This window comes from Micromesistius poutassou, assembly GCF_964030765.1.
Source record: "Micromesistius poutassou genome assembly, chromosome: 6".
NCBI classification, from domain to species: Eukaryota; Metazoa; Chordata; class Actinopteri; order Gadiformes; family Gadidae; genus Micromesistius; species Micromesistius poutassou.
The window spans coordinates 2,565,563-2,583,503 of record NC_140276.1 but is presented as its reverse complement, the minus strand read 5'-3'; the positions used below and the strand labels follow the sequence as shown (position 1 = coordinate 2,583,503).

The following is a 17,941-nucleotide window of genomic DNA, read 5'->3' as shown; positions in this document are numbered from 1 at the left end:
ATGAGGTGATTAAGTGCAGCTTTTTATCTGTTGTAGAAGTTTTCTTTCTTTCTATATCTTTTCAAAGATATAAAGAGGAATCTCTGGAAACATGGGATGGCATCATAAAGAAAGCAGAAAGAAAAGCAGAAAAATTACAAGAATACAGCTCATTTACATTGAAAGTCATTTGTAGCTTATTTAGCTTATGAACAGGCTAACCTAAGGACCTTATTTAAGACATTGTATACCAACTGAATTAAGGACCAAATCTGTAGTCTCACAAATCAGACTTTAGATGACCAATCTAACAGCCACAGACAGACTTATGGACAGGTTTAGAGTAGGGATGGGTCAGAATATTTGATTATTCGTTCCCGAGGGTCAAAGCCGATTTTTAACATTTGGACCGTTAACATTTTTTCCCATTCAAATAAACAAGAATTAACGGACGGAACTAATGTTGGTTCTGTAGCACTATTTTCTTTTTTTATTATTATTAATCATATACAGAAAAACAATATACACATTACACAAGCATACATATTAATATATATGCATACAACACAAACACTGATCACTGATTAAAGTTTGTTTTTTTGCGTTTAAGATATTAAGTGATTTCTTGCCGATCCACGGCTGCCTTTGTGAATGTCGGCACACATCGAATAATCGATTATTCGTTCATACTACCCACTGATTATTCGACCATGAAAAATTTGAGTTATTCACATCCCTAGTTTAGAGAAGCGTTGCGGTCGTAGGAAAGCTTGGTGGGAGGGAAGCTGAGGACAACAACAGTAACGGACCGTAGAGCAGTGTTTGTCTGCTTGACCGATGACTCAAATATTTATCATGGAGCTGAAGAGCTGCAGAGCTGCAGCTTCAAACGGTACAGTTGAGTTGACTAGGACCTCACATTGTGTGTGTGTGTGTGTGTGTGTGTGTGTATGTTTATTATGAGTGTTCACCAGAGAAAGAGAGGGTGGAGAGTGAAAGAGAGTCAAGCATCGAAAGAGAGCGCCGGAGCACTCGTTGTATCACAACATTATGAGTGATGTGGTATAATTATCACACGGGAAAAGCAATGTGTGTGTGCACACAGCATTGTTCTCTGAATGGGATCTAACGCGGAGACACATGTCTTGTCGCGTGTCTCTCCGTTAGACCGTGTCTGTTATTCATAGCGCTGTGCCCCTGCTGGCCTGTGGCACCGCCAGACTGGTTGATCGACCCGGTCAGCGAGTCTGCATAACGGACACTCCAGCGGCATCACGGTTCACCTCGTAGCTTTCTGGTTCCGTCTAACCTCCCCCAGTGTGTTTCATCCCTTCGACCACCGGACGGAGATAATTGTTGTTTTTGTATGTCAACAAATCGTTTATTTATTAACATCAGAATCAGAATCTTATTTATTGCCAAGTATGTTTACATTTGAGCTTACACTTACCAGATATCACGTTGCATCGTTTATTCCTTCAGTACAGCCTGTCTCCACCGACACTGAAACGCCAAGCGATAAGGAAGTTATACGTTGGCCTCGGGCTAAGGAAATTCTGCGCTTTTACCCTCACCGAACCTTCAGCCTGCCTCTCCCCTCATCTCCTTGTCTTGCCATACCCCTTCTCCTCCCTCCCCTCCCTCTCCTCCTCCCCCCTCACGGCCATTCCTTTTGCTCATCTTTTTCTCCCCCCATCCTCACCTCACCTCATCCCCTCCTCTCCCCCTCCTCCTCTCCTCCTCTCTAGTTCAGCTCCTCGTCTCTCACCCGCTCTCCTCTCTAGTCCTTTGAACCTTGTCCTTTTCAGCAGACATCCCACAGATGACAGTAAAACGCCCCCCGGGCTAAATTGTCTCAGAGTCCTCTTGGTTATTATCCGTCTGCTATATGATTATGACCTCACAGAATGGTAGGTTTTATATCTCTGCAGTCCACCGTCCTGCGAGTGGTGTTAAACGTCCAATTACCATGGGGCTCACTCTGGCCCTGAAGCGCAAGAGCAAGGCTTTCAAACACTCTAGCACACTTAAATATATCCACAGTGACACACACACACACCCTAAATAATGAACTCCTAACACTGCGGCTTAATAGCTTTGTGATAAATTATATTCAATGTTTGCCACACCATTGCTAAGAACTGTATGCACTTACAATATTAAGAAGGTATATTCAACCCAGACCAAATAGCATTCACATTATTATATAATGCTCAATAGATTATTTACATGAAGAATGTAAATGTAATCATAATTGAGACCTCAACAGCAAACTATTACAGCATGTAAAGTGATGATGTATACCGGGTATCTTGGTGATACTCAGTGAAAACAATGCACTCTGGATGAAGGCGGTGGTGAACCGAGATTGTGTTCAAACTCCAGTTTCTGCTGTGTAGACGAAAACACTCTTAAAATCCAATCACACGACTGTCGCAGTCCCTCCTGTCACATGTCCGGCCCTGGCAACGCGGTGGCGTCTTGAAGGCAGCAAATGAGCTAGCGGGCTAGCCTTTTAAACTGCTGCATTTCAAAATGTCAGGAGATAATCTGTTTCTTTTACCTTGGATGGAGCCTGAATTGCAGCCAAAGCGTTTTTCACTTTAAAAAAACGTTTAAAGACTCCCTGGCTATGAATTCGACAGTATGTACATAAGTATCCATTTTTATTCCTGTATCTTTCAAGTTTCTGTGTTTATATCGTCATCCTATAAAGCAGTCCATGACTTTATATCTGTGAAAGGTGTTTTATAAATACAACTTTATCAATACTACTTGACGTCCGTAAACGTCTTCTGCTCTTTATCACGTTACGACCCACTCAAGGAGATCAATACGCTACAAATCAAATCACACACATTATCACCAGGATGGATCAAAAGGTTTAAGATCAAATGTGTTTACGGAAATTGGATCTCAAGGAGCCTGACTTACTGACCTGTAATAATAGGGAATGTTTTACACACATTAGTCTCCTTTGAGACTCCATGGAGAACCAACGGCTACTCGTGATGTTCTATCAACCTTCAGCGTCGCAGTGCATAGCAGAGAACTATGTTTTAGGCCTCTCCCAAAGGGTCAACCAGCAGGACGTACGCTGGTCAGAAATCACAAAGGTCGCTGAAACTAAGATGCCATTTCCATGTGTCAAACTGCCAGGCTGGCCTATGAATGAGGCAGCTCAAATCGGATGAAGCGGTAATATGAATCACTCAAAGAGAGCGCTGTGATAAAAGATGATGTTTTATTGATACTTTATATCATCCATTTGTGATATTGTTATGAGTGTGGGCTCAGAGTCAAAGGTGGGCCATTCTCTCCTGCTTGAGTGATGAGCAGTCTGAAACTTTAATAGGATCTCGTGGGAGAAAGGTCATTCAGGAGACTGTTAAAGGTATGCTGGGCAATTTGGAGAAACCATTTTTTTAAATATCCAACTGAAGAAATCTCGCACCTCCCTTCAACCCTCCCTTCAACCCTCCCTTCAACCCTCCCTCCAACCCTCCCTTCAACCCTCCCTTCAACCCTCCCTCCAACCCTCCCTCCAACCCTCCCTTCTACCCTCCCTCCAACCCTCCCTTCAACCCTCCCTCCAACCCTCCCTTCAACCCTCCCTTCACAGCCACTCCCCCAGAACACTCCGGTCATGAGCAATGTGTGCATGGGCAGAGTGCAGCCAGGTAGGCGGGTAGGCAGGTAGACAGACAGGTAGCCGGGTAGGCAGGTAGACAGACAGGTAAGTCCAATAAAATATTATTGGACTTACCCGCACTTTAATGAATGAGGAATAGGATCAACTCACCAGCTACTACTCACCGCTTCGTCACATCCTGCTTGCGTCCCACGTGGTCCCGCAGCCCGTCCCCAACCCCAGATGCTGCTCAGGTGTGGGCTATCACTACCTCACTACCGCCCACCCTAGGAGCCATCGCTGGCTAACCACCTTGGAACAGTGCGTGTCTCATCCTGTGGCCTAAACATGCTGTGACACTACTGAACTCCACCCCCCCCTCCCACACTGACACTCCCCATCTCATACACACATTGCACTACCGACACCTAAGCACTCGACTTGGACCTTTGAAAACATTCTATTGTTATATTGTTGATATTGTTGTTTTTATAGTATACATTAAGATTTTAGATTTATATAACCGTGCAGCTGGAGGATTGCTCCATCAAAATGTATTTTGTCTGTACAATGACAATAAAGATGACTTACTTACTGACTTACAGCAGCTGAGCTGAACAGAAAGCAGCGCCGTAATTAAAACAATTCAGGAGGATGTCCGGATGGTGCTGGAACACAGGAAGACAGACGTCGTCCTTGACACACCCTGTCGCTCTTTCAATGAGTGTGTGCTGCTTCCCTGCTCGCCGTTTATAATGCAACAATGTCTGTTGTGACACGGACACACACTTACGCCAAAGACCTAGGCACGTTCACAACACAAACAACACATGCTGAAAGGTAACACACCCAAACACATGAGTGCGCACACACACACACACACACACACACACACACGTGCGCACGCACACACACACACAAACACACACACACACACACACATTTTAAAAGTAATTAGAAAAAATGATACAATGATATAAAATACAATATAATTTAAAATATATAATTATAATAATCATAAAAATATCATCATAATAATTGAAATAAGCCGTAATGTTAAGCTAGCAATGCGCTGTTTGTTTTGATGGTGATGGCGTTTTGTATGCAGTTAGTGGAAGGGACTAGAAAGACGATAGGAAGTGGTTTCTTTCCAGTCGAGTCAGCCTAACTTTTTTATTCTCTCTAGGAGTGTTTTATACTTGACTACACCACTCATCCTCCCTCTTTTCCCGTCTGAAAGCTATGATGACAAATGGCCACCGTAAAATGGAATGGGTTCTGACTCTGAGAATAGTCCATCCCTCCCTGTAGGATTTTACTACCTCCTGTCTTTCCTACACCAGAACCCTTGGCCTCCTATGCCAACATCCCTTACTCTCTCATTCTCACACTCTTTCACTCTCACTCACTCTCTGCCGCTCTCTATTCATGTCTCTCTGTATATCTCGCACACTCTCCCTCTCTCTCTCTCTTCCTCTCTCTATGTGTGTCTCTCTCTATACTTTATATCTCTCTCTCACTCTCGTACTATCTCTCTTCCTCTCTCTATTTATCTCTCTCTCTATATGTCTCTCTCACTTTCTCACTTTCTCTCTGCCTCTCTCTCTCTTTATCACTCACTCTATATTGGCGCATTTCCACCGGAGGGTGCGGGTCAGTTCAGTCTGCAAAGGTGCGGCACGGTTCGCGTTTCCACCGCCCAAAGTGGCCGTGATCCGGACTGAGCCGTATTGAGCCGTACAGCTACACATGCCGCCCGTTGATTGGTTGACAGAATTGTCCCTTCGGGGCGACAGGGCGATAATAAAAAACAAACACAGTACCCGCGAGGTATTTCTGGTTTATTGAAGAAAATGTCGCACAAAAGTTTGCCGTCCTTCTTGGACGTCCTACATTGTTGCTCTTTGTTCATTGTGCGCGTTCTTCTTTTTCCTGGATTTGTTAGCAGCCTACACTGTGTCGGGCTGTTATGAGATCACAATGCTTACGTAGCTGCCGCGGCTATCGCCGTCCTTAAACCCCCCCCCCGCCCTACCATAAGGGTACTGGCGGCGGTGGAAACGCAAGCCGTAACTGAGCTGGGCTATACCGCACCCTCACTACTGGGCTGAGGCATACTGGGTCCGAAGCGTACCCGCCGGTGGAAATGCTCCATATATCTCTCTCTGCCTCTCTCTGTACCTCTCTGTGTATCATTCTCAGCCTCTCTCTCTTGGCCTCTCTCTCTCTCTCTGTCTCTCTTTTCCTCTAAGTCTCTCTGTTGTGGTGTTTCTCTTTCATTCTCCTCAGTCCTTTGCCTCTACTCTCTCTCCTGGTGGTATTTGCACTGGGTCTGTTCGGAATTACATGTCTCATTAAATTGCTTGCTATCTAACCCTTGCAGCTGTGTGTGTGTGTGTGTGTGTGTGTGTGTGTGTGTGTGTGTGTGTGTGTGTGTGTGTGTGTGTGTGTGTGTGTGTGTGTGTGTGTGTGTGCTTGCATGTCATTATTGTGAGGTTAAATGGAAATGGCCTCTGCTAGAGGCTCAGACACACACACACACACACACACATGCACACATGCACACACACATGCGCAAACAGTCCTTGTAATGAAGCTCTATAATTAGATCAGTATTCAGAATGAAACAGATTTTAGAGTTTAATCAAACCTGATGGTCATATGGATCATATCTTCCATTACAAATGACATCTGTCCCTCTCGCCCTCTCCCTCTCTCTCCTCCCTGCCCCCTCTTGTCTCTCCTCTGCTGACACAGGAAGTGGAGGTAAGTCCCTCATGCACTGCTACATCATCACTGTCAAATAAAACCATGTTGATATTGTATGCAGTGTCACACCATTACGCGCAACATATCTTACTGTCAGCATGTTGCTTTAAAGACATAGAAGGCAATAGCTTATAAAAAATATGACAAGACTCATTCAAACTTTATGTTTTCATTTTTTTATACATATGCACACAAGACCTGTCTGTTTCACCTGCTCTTGACCTGCTGGAGGGTTGGTGATTATGTGATTATGGCACAGTGATTAAAGTGCACCGTGCTTGAGATGAGAGGAAGATAAGGGCGTCTTTAAATTTGGAGTTGTCTTCAAATTCACGATACAAAAAGGCAGGAAACAATTTGTTTTTTTCTCCCGTTCTGCCCTGTGGAGAAGCTGCAGAGGCTGATATGTCATCTCCCATTAGCCCAGCGACCTGTCAGGCTAAGTGAAGCCTTGGCAGCCCCCGTTGGTAGGCAGCGGGCTAAGGTCAAACGGGGCCCATTTCTCCTTCTATTCATGAATTTAAAGCCCAGTTCGGACCAAAGATTCGCGACGCAACTGCTTGCAACTCGCAACTCCTTGCGACGCCTTGCGACGAGACGGGCTGAGACGTTCTAAAAACTGGGCAGTTCACACCGCTGCGTCGCAAATCTTTGGTCTGAACTGGGCTTAAGAATGTTTTGAAAAGATGCCCCACAATATGCACCATTATGATCTCATCTCTCTCTCTCCTCGTCTCTACTGCCTTTACACCCTTTCTAATTCTTCCAATGTCTGGCAAAGCCCTGGCCCAAGTGCCTCTCTCTCTCTCTCTCTCTCTCTCTCTCTCTCTCTCTCTCTCTCTCTCTTTCTCTCTCTCTCCCCTCTCTCTCTCCTGTGATGTTTACTCCTTTACATCTCAGTGCGGGTGCGTCAGACGCTGTCACTCACACTTCCCCCTCTGAGGTCGCACAGAGCCCCCCTTCCACCTGCAGCCTCAGACGATGCGGGCGCCGCCGCCGCTCTGCATACCGGAGCTTGCGTCGCTCCTGCCCCAGTGGCGTCTGGAGCGATCGGTGTCTGCACACAGGGCTTCAGGGGCTGGTAGTGTACCCCTGTGTCGGCTCCCGGTGCACGTGGTGGTGCGCAGGTGTTCCCTGTGATCTGGACGGAGGGGGAGGGTGGAGGACAATAGACAATAGCCATCTTTCTTCATCTCCTGGTTGTGACGGAAAACAGAAAGGACTTGTTGTGACCCGAACAAATCAAACGCTGCTGCTGCTGTGGCCCCAGCCCTGTGATGGTCACAGGGCTGCAGCTGGAGTTTCATATTACCAGTCTGAATGATCAGACCAGCGTATCAATTTCTCCTGGCTTCACTAAACACCCGTTACCAATTTAATTAGGCAAATTGCTTTGTGGTAGCCATATGGTGTTCTTGGGGATTCACAGTTTTTCTGTCCAATTAGTTTCACGACCTCCGTATTGACGCAATAGCATTGTTTCCAAAAGACGACAATTACAATTGCTGTTGTTTATTTTTGTGGCAAGAGTGCACTCTTGCTAAATGGTCTTTGGCTTTTCTGCAGAAACATTTACTGACAAATTTGAGGTAATAGAGGGTTTAGTGAGGAGTCGGGAGAGACTCAGTTTCAAACGTTTTATTAGCCAGACCGGGATTGTCGCAACAGTCATTAGAAGCAGAATATGTCGTGATGTTTTCAGAGGTTACATGGTGGGATCCACCGTGACGTGAGCTTTCATTTCAGGCCAGTTCTGGTGACTGCGGCTAGATTCCCTCTTTCTTTATTCTGTTATTTGTTTACCAGGTACCGCCCCTCCTAATGCATGTTGAGACAGCTGTTTGTAAAGGGCGGATAATGCCCTCGCCTCACTTACACAGTGTTTGTTTACCTTGACCCACAACACGGCGACCCCTGTGTGGAATGGATGTCTTCGGTAGTGAAGCAGGATGAGACACAGGCTGGAGGTCAGGTTGAGGAAAAGATGAACATGTTTTTCGGTAGTGAAGCAGAATGAGACCCAGGCTGGAGGTCAGGTTGTGGAAACGTGTCTGATAATTATGGCTTCGGCCGTTGAAAAGGTGGTTCTTTGCCTCACCTGGAAGACACTGGATAAAAGCATGTGACTCTACACATAAAGTGACATAAAGTTAACAGCCATGTCAGAGTCTTTACCATGCTGTTGCTGTGGTTTGATAGTTGTCAGCGGGGAAGACCAGGCATGGGATTCAAGGCAGGATGTTTTTGCATGGACGTGTCTGCGACGATCTTTAATTCATGAAGCCTAGAAATGCAGCTGACTCAGAGCTGCCTATTTTTCCTTGCGCTACAATTGCCCTTATTTCTGACACATTTCTCAGGGAGGTTTTTTTGCAGTGATTTCTCAGCTGTTTCTTATGCTTGATGTTCAACAGGAATTCACCACAGGAAGCCTATTTTTTTTTTTTTTGCCAAACGGTTCTGGTTCAAAGATTGCATCTTCAATGTCTAGTCTGCCTGTGGGCGTCCTAGAGCAATATGCTGCTCATTCGCTTCTAAATTGCCCACGGAGTTGCATTGTTGTGGAGGGAAAAGAGTGCGTTGAACAGCCGCACTTAGACCTACTTTTACACTTGGCTGGTTGTATGGTCTATATATAGAGGTAGTTTAATGTAAAGCCCTGTAGTACAGCAAGTGGGGATTGGGAAACAACAGGGAAGATCTTTCTTGATGTAGTGTTCTAAACGTGAAGTCATCTGGGTGGGGGGGGGAAAACACGGAACAAATACCAGAAGAGAAACTACTCCAACTACTTCCTCCTATAAGTACTTTCTTTACGGCATCCGTCAAACACGGATCCTGTGAGGGGGAGTACTTACCTCTGAGTGGTGGGATGGCTGAGCAGCTCAACTGCTTGTCCAGGATCATCCGAGTGACAAGAGGACCTGACAACAGAGTTTTAATAGTAACGGTGAAGCCAATGTGAGCTTAGCCTTCCCAAAGACGTCGGTTTGTCACCTTCACAGGTTTCCACGACTAAGATGTCTTCCATGTGAAGGGGAAGAGGAGGTACTGATGTGATTGCCGTCTGCCTTGCAGGAAAAGGAGGCAGGCCAGACGACGGCATTAAACTAAACATTTGAGCGCCTTGTCGTTGTGTCACTTTTCCTAACACTATGTTTCATCAACATGCATCACATAGATGCATCGCATCTATACAGTCCTTTCCTACCCCCTGATGGGGCTACAACCAGCGGCAGGTGTGCTCTGAACGGAGACATACGCTCCGTCATACACTCTGGGTGGTTGGAATTTACAGTTGAAGGGCCGGGGGGGGGGGGGGGGGGGGGGACCAGCTGACCAGCTTTAATTGTCTCGCTGCGCGGGTCTCTGATAAGACCAAACATCTGGATGGATCTCTGTCGTGCAGTTACACCCCCCCCCCCCCCCCCCCCCCCCGCTGGTTGATGCCAGCGTCCTGGCCTCCCAGGGTGGAGAGCGATCACGTGCAGCTCTGTCCTGCTCCTCCCCGTGTCTGAGGCCTTAGTCCTTTCAGAAGGGATAGCAGAGTCAAGAAGGCTGTTCATACAACATCGGGGAAATGGGGTGGCAATTTAGATCCATGGAAGAATGGGAATTTTTTTTCTTCTATATTTCTCAATGGAATCACGCATCTAGTCTTTGGATTTTGGGTATTTTTTTACATTTTGTCTCAGGTTTGCCTTTGTGTGGTTCCATTTTTGCAACCGGTTGATGTCAATTTTTCCAATGAAAAACAACACAATCTTATACACAATCCATTGTTAACCAGGGATTGTGTTTTTTTAACCAAGACTCAATTTTGAAACAAAGAGCAATGATCAAATCGTTACATTTAACCGGAAAGATTCACCCCTCCTAATGCAACACCACCGACCCCTGTTGCTGTTGGCCGTGCATCGTACCTTTGAGTGCTGTGAGTTCCAGTGGCCCACGAGACGGGGGGCCGAACAGCACCCGGCGTCGCTGCCTCAGACCCAGCCTGGGTTCCCGGCCGTCGCTTCGCGGAGCAGGAGGGTGGAGCCGGTCCGGCCCACGTCACCGAGACGTATGACGGTGAAAACGGCTCACCACCACCGCACTCCAATCAAGACGCCAGCGGCAGACGGCGTCTATTGTAATGAATGGCGTCGCGTGTCGACTCTGTCTCACCCGCTGGGGCGGAGAGAGATCCATTCTGCCCCGCTGTCGTTGTTTAGCAGGGGACGGTGATCGATACCACAGGACCGCATTACCTTGATGAGATGTGTGAGACGGATTCAGGGTCTCCCGGGGAGGATGGCCGTGTGTCATGTGGAGTGATGTTGCTCTGGGTTAAGATGATTATTTGCATCGGGGTTCTGTTTAAATGCGCTGCAAATTAGTTTCCATTCACTGTGTGGGCACCTTTCGACGTGTGTGTCGGTGTGGCGCACGGGTGTGGGAGGGTGGATCGGTGTATGGGTGTGTGTGTGTGTGTGTGCGTGTGTGGGTGGGTGGGTGGCTGTGTGGGTGTGGGTGTGTGCATCTCTGTGTTTCATGAATGAATTCATGAACATGTTAAAAATCGTTGCCTATTTATAGACGCTGTTAATTAATCTTTTACGTGCATGGTAATATGGTGGATGGTTATGTAAATGCTTCCTAAGTACATATAGAAGGATGAGGACAGGGCAAAGGTCAGCGCGGCATCTTGATGAAGGACGCTAACAAGTACGCTGAGGATGTAAAAAAAAAATGGAATGACCCACTTGCCTTTCAGCAAGGTGTCCCACATCTCTACTGATACATACTGATCCATGGCCACAAAGGACCTCGTAAGAATCACACCATCAAATATGCACCGTAAAAGATAGGAAACAGAGTTTTCCAGACCATTTGCTCTTATTGCAGCAGCTTGAATTAATCAGGCCATTTGCCATTCCTGCAGAAAAAAAAATACTTAATTTAAAACACATTTCATTAGCAAACAGTGAAAGTTAGAAAGATGGTGTTGCTGGATTGTGCGTGTGTGTGTGTGTGTGCACGCATGTGTGGCTGTGTGTGTGTCTGGGTATGGTTCTGTGTGTCTGAATGTGTGAGTGTGTGTGTGTGGTTGTGTGTGTATCTCTGTGTGCGTGTGTGTGTGTGTGTTTGTGGGGGGTTGTGTGCGTGTGTGTGTGTGTGTGTGTCTCTGTGTGTGCGTGTGTGTGCGTGTGTGCTCTCTCCAAGGGGTGGCCGGTCATCTCCACAGAGCACAGGCACCTAATGACTATTTAACTTTCTGCTTGCACAGTTAATTGAGGATGACGACGCGTTGTGCGAATGGTAGTTTATGGGCACAGAATAGTCCGCGGGAAGAGCGTAATTGCAGGCTAATTCTTTGCGATTCATCTCGTCTCCGTAGGGGGAAAGATCAGAGCTCTGGGACCGCGATATAATCAGGCGAACAAATATCCCTAAACTCGGTGCGGAATTGAAGAGGCCAAACAAGTCAGGCTGATTACACAGGGAAAGAAGTGAGGAACAACGGCAGCCTGCCGTCGTGCCAGCTCCAGTCAGACAAGCTGGATTAGAGGGTCCCCCCCTTTCGGAAGTGCTGTCTGATGTTCTGCCGTTTTTAAACACTTCTATTCAAGCCTTCAAAGGAACGTGCGTGTGTCTATTTGTCTGTGTGTGTGTGTGTGTGTGTGTGTGTGTGCGTGCGCGTGCACACGTGTGTGTGTGTGTGTGCGTGTGTGCTGGCGTGGGAGTGTGTGCGCGCGCGCCCATGTGCGAGCCTGAGCCCATAATGCACCCTGCTCATGTGGCCGCTGCATGCAGCTGATGCGTCTGAACGTTGTGATCATCTTTTTTTTTTTTATGTACGGACGTGGATTACGGACGTAGAATCACCATGCTCCACATCTGGGCAGTTGTAGGCAGTGTACCAGCCAGAGCCGACAGTATATTAAGAAAGAAAGCAGAAACAGATGGCGTGCTATTGATTTGTTTTGATGCGAGTGTTCAAAACAAGCCGTGTTCAATGCCGGTCAGTGACAGGAAATGACAGGAAGGACACAGGTTTGCGAGCGGAGCAGGCACGGGCACTAAGTGCTCTGATTGGCCCCTTAACACTTCAGGCTGAAGCGCTCGAATAAGACACTTTGGTAATGCAGCCTCACGCTGGATTATGTAGATGAGGTCGATGACTCGCGCGGATCCACGCTTTGCTTTTAGGCTTCCTAAATTATTAAGCCGCAATCTCACGGAGCCATGGCATAGCCGCTTAGGAGAAGTAGAAAAAAAGCCTCCTACTTCCATGCTCAGGCTTACTTAGTGTGTGTGTGTGTGTGTGTGTGTGTGTCGAAGACCCAATTAAGTGACACAGCAGTTTAACAATCTCTATCCGAACCTCTCTTTAGCCGGTGAATCAAAGTGTTCCTCCTGTGTTTCCATGCAGGATGAAGACCCCAGGAGCTGGTCCCCCCCTTCAAGGCCTCTCCACCAAGGTGAGTCTGCTCCCTCAGTCCACCCCCGACCACCACAGCCCTCACACGAGCTGGGAGGGAGACATAAGAAAGAGAGGAAAAGAAGGAAAAGAAGAAGAAAGAAAAGAAGGAAACACTGATTTTAAGGGTTTTAGTGACATTCACCCTTGATTTAGCAAAGCCAACGCTAAAGGACATCAGTGTTATTTTGAGAACAGATTTTTAATGGGATGAGACAAATGCCATTTGGATTTCTAATAAGGTAGACAAAACTATGTGTTTGTAATGACTTGAATGTCGTGTGTGTGTGTGTGTGTGTGTGTGTGTGTGTGTGTGTGTGTGTGTGTGTGTGTGTGTGTGTGTGTGTGTGTGTGTGTGTGTGTGTGTGTGTTTGGGTGGGTTTGTGTGTAATGGGTTGTGAGTTGTTTGGGTGTGTGTGTTTGTGTGTGTGTGTGTGTGTGATGTTTGCCTCCAGTATGCTCACAATTATTACTCACAGTTTTCTGCTTGAAATGATTCATTATGGAATGTTTATGGATATAAACAAAATAATGAAGGGTTATTCATTGTAAAAGTAAAATTACCTTTGGCAATGAATTACTGTTGTACATCTGTTCAGCATGCACACACACTCACATTCACATTCACGCAGGCACACACACACACACACTCACACACTCCAAGGCAAAACTATGCCTATCATGCAAACAGCCTGGTTTGTGTTAACTGACTTTGCCGGCGAATTTGTTGAATATAGATTTGAGATCTGTCCAAATTGAATCATGCTGGAAACTAGGCTCTGTGAAAAAATCACAACACTTGATTTGTGATAAATCATGATTAGAGTTGCTTTAACGGTTGTGGAACAGGCAGAGATGTATAAAGTACTAGAGACCCAGACTTAAGTAAAAGTGACTTGAGTAGAAGTAGAAGTGTTCTTTAAACACCCTACTTAAGTGGAAGTATTCAAAACTTGTCCTTAAAACAACCCTAAACGTTTGTTTTCAGAAATGTGCAACTCACCGAGTGGTTAGTGGTTAGTTTGTTGATGTTCTAAATCAAATATCGTAGCGAAATACAGTTTCTGTCGTGTTTGATTGCTATTTTATCGCATTTTGTAAATCCCATTGATTTCTGTTGGAAGACTCATTGCTCGTTGGCCAGAAATGGAAAGGGGGGCTGTTTACGTTTGGTTGTAGTCTTTTCGTTCGGTTCTAGCCCTACTGTTGAGATGGAGAACCGAACGAAAAAGACTACAACCAAATGTAAACAGCCCCCCTTTCCGTTTCCAGCAACGAGCAATGAGTCTTCCAACAGAAATCAATGGGATAACATTTTTATAATTGTAACGACGAGTAACGATTCAGCACATGAAAAATGTATTGCAGTAAAAGTATTAAACTCATCAAAAATATGTTGTGAAGTAAAAGTGGAAGTAGGAGAAAAAAATAATACTCCAGTAAAGTACAGATACAGCATTTTATTAATTAAGTACAGTAGTGAAGTACTACTTTGTTACTATACATCTCTGGGAACAGGTTATGTGGTTAGATAGTTAGGTCATGCTTCTTTTTTGTTCCTTATTTATTTATTTACAGTCATTATTCTTTAGTTTAAGATTTACATATACAATAGGATTTCTCCTATTGACTTTTTCCTTAGGCTGGTGAGTTGATGTAACTGATATTCTGTACTCAACAAGAAAATGGATATCATACATTGCTGGTCAGAAAATTGACTTTATACCCACAATGCGAACATACATGCACATGTTTTTTCACTCTGATTTTAACTCTACTATGTCTATTTAGTAGTGCTATCAGATGATTAAAATATCTAATCGTGATTAATCGCATTAATGTCATAGTTAACTTACGATTAATCACACATTTTTATCTATTCTAAATGTCCCTTGATTTATTTTTGTCCCATTATTTTTTCTCATTTTAATGCTCTTATCAACATGGAAAAGTGGATCGGCATGCTTCATGCAAATGTTTTTTTATTGAAAACAACATTGCCATATACTGTAGTGTTCAATTTCACACTAACATTCTCACTTGGAGCAGTCATTCACACTTGGAGAAAATAATCTCTCAGACAATGTAACACTGTCCATCAATAAAAGGGTAAAAAACAAAACAAAAAAAAGCACACACACACACACCTTCTCCTTTGCTGTCAACAGAGAAAGACAGATTTTGTCTCTACTTTGTGTGCGTCTTGGTTCTCTCTCCGATGGCCTCTCAGCCCACACACTGTCCGGGCTGACACGGCTAACCTGCTGGTGTGCAGGTTCCACTTAGCTGAGGGGATACAAAGCTGTTTTTCCCTCTTATGTCTCCTCCTCAGGTCCACTCCCATTGATGCATGTGTCTGCAAATGGGTTTTCTGACAGCTGTGGTGCATTCACAAGTGTTCAGGGACTCAGGATTCCCATGTGTGTGTGTGTGTGTGTGTGTGTGTGGGTGCATGTGTGTTTTTGTTTACCGGCGTACATACAATATACATCTCTATGCAACGCAATGCCTCTCAACATGCTGCGTGCCTCAGAACACGGTGTTGAAAGAGCAGAGACAATTTAGGGCTGAATGCGTTCGTAAGAGGCTTCTGAGGAAGGGGATGGGCAGCTTACCAAAAAGCTTGTCGTTATCTGATTGTCCTCAAGCAAAGTATGTCAACGTCTCACAGAAGCAGGAGAATACATATAGTCTGTAGAATAGTAAAGAAGTAAAGAGGTAGGTATCAGCTGCTCAGCACACTCTCGAGCTGAATCCACAACTACCATCCGTCTCTTTAGATTAGGTTCTCTTTAGATTAGAGTCTTTAGATTACTCCTGCAGCTCTCCGTAAAACGCATGCCTTTCATGTTAATAGTTGCTGCTATTTATAGTCAGGTGTGAAGGCTGGGAACGAAGGTGTGTGTGTGTGTGTGTGTGTGTGTGTGTGTGTGTGTGTGTGTGTGTGCGGTATCTCACACACACAAACACACATACACAGGTGTAGAAGGAAGGTGTGGAGACTATGCATTTGAATGACGTCAAATGATTCATTTGAATGAATTTGACGTGACCTATCCGTATTCTGATGTTACCACAGGTAACATCGTGAATAAAAAGAGAGGCGTACTTGATCCAGATCAAGTTTTCTAGCAAACAACAATAAGAAAGTATTATTTCTTGCAGATAGGCTATAGGCTTTACTCCTGTTGCTGTCTCCTGTTTATGTTGTCACGTCATTGTTTGCGCTGTGCAGTTCCGATTACGTTTTTCATTGCATAGACTCATTTTGTGATATGCATAGTGGCACTTGATACTGGTTAAGTTCAAACAAAGAGGATATGGCCTAAGTCCTGTTGATGTCACCTCTTGTCACGTAACACACATACACAAAGTATGCTGAGATGGCTGGAGAGGCAGCACAGCGAGGCTGGAGTACGCGACTAAGGCCTGTTGAAATCGGTGCGCGGGGGTTCGTGGCTAGATCAGCTATTAGCTTGCTGACTGAACTGGGTATTTGTGGACAAAGTCTGAGGCAGGCAGTTAGTAACATGTCCGTGGCAGCAGAACGAGCAAGTGAATGGCTGTGGGTAAGGAGAAAACATACTTCCTGGGGTGCAAGCTAAGGTAAGCCAGCTGTGCTAACGTGTGCTAATGTGCTAACGTGTTTGTTTGGTCAGGGTTAGGGGTAGGGCTAGGGGTACGATGCAGGAAAGAGTGTTTAGATGCATTAAATGTGGCAATGTGGTGGCAGCATTGAGGGGGTAAATCCAGGACGCTGGTTTCATTGTTAATCCTTCAGGAGGTGTCGTGGGCCTAACTTAACGAAACATCTGTGAAAGAGGGTGCCCACTTGATAACCCCAATGATATTCTGCTTACTGCATACTGCTGTATTTACTGCTGTTAGTTGGGCTAATTGTCTCGTGTTTTTCACCTTTGGTTGGTAGCTTAGTAGCCAGCGTGCTTATAAGGTTGGTTTGGACAGGGGCTTCTGAATGTGTTTTCCTTGGATTTTGGCACAAGGGATTATAACATCTGATCCTGTGTATTAATGAAATACTGTTAAGTTGTAATGTTATGTTGTGTAAATCTCAGTAAGAAAATGACGAGATAAGAGAAGAATGGGTGACTTTTTGGGCCGTATATATTTAGCAAATGGATTTTGAAAAAGGGTTGCTTCTGAATTAGGAATCTTGGTGAAAAAGAGGCTGGAGGTTATTTTTAGGAAAAGACAATTTTCCAGCCTCACAATCAAAGTACGTCTCCAATGGGAAGACCTTTGGAGCGAGGAACGAGGTGTAACAAGGTATAACTGAGCAGTGAAGACAACACAACAAATATCTAAATCTGCTGTAATACACCAGGGCTGTGAATCTCCCAGCCACTCTACGCAAAGTAGGTTACGGCCGGGGTTTTGAGTGCTCGCCGGCTACATAACACAAAGTCACGCAACTTCAACAACCTTGAACCACCACTGAGTTCCTGTTTCCCTGCAGGGGGCTTCTAGTGGATGGGCCACTAGCCAGGAGAACCACATGGAGAGAGGGGGAGAGAGAGAGAGAGAGAGAGAGAGAGAGAGAGAGAGACACAGAGAGAGAGAGAGAGAGAGACACACAGAGAGAGAGAGCCTCTTGGGCCAGAGAGAGAGGCACTAAGTCATGTGTGGGAACCGGGTAATACAGTTATGGTGGCTCCAGACAGGCTGTTACCCACGCACAGGATGCTCAGCAGCTACATGGAGTTCCACAGCAACAGACGGAGGCAGAGAGGTGCTGCTCAACATGTGGGCAGAATGTATCACCCTGAGCACTCTGCTCTGTACACAGGGGGGGGGGGGGGGGGGGGAGCCCGGCCCTTTGTGTGGGGATTCTTTCGACTCAATGCATTTTTAATGCACTTCTAAATTACGAGTGGAGGCAAAGCCACCAGCAAACACGAGATGAAGCTGTGCTAGGGCAAGATAAGCACACACACCGCGTCGGGTGAATTGTGCCGTAGTCACTGTGTTCTATCGGAAGCTGGTGAACACAAAAGCACACTTTAGATAGCGGCCCACGGGTGTTTGTGTGTGTGTGTGTGTGTCTGTGTGTGTGTGTGTGTGTGTGTGTGTGTGTG

At 45.6% G+C, this 17,941-nt stretch overlaps 1 protein-coding gene across 1 annotated transcript in view; it reads left to right on the top strand.

Annotated features, from left to right (window-relative positions):
• Positions 1 to 17,941, top strand: part of spock1 (SPARC (osteonectin), cwcv and kazal like domains proteoglycan 1) — a gene marked incomplete at both ends in the record, with an annotated part of 69,440 nt that overhangs the window by 25,035 nt on the left and 26,464 nt on the right. The window contains 1 exon segment of the mRNA XM_084469964.1: positions 12,798 to 12,846. Within this exon segment, the coding sequence (XP_084326090.1) occupies positions 12,798 to 12,846 (49 nt within the window).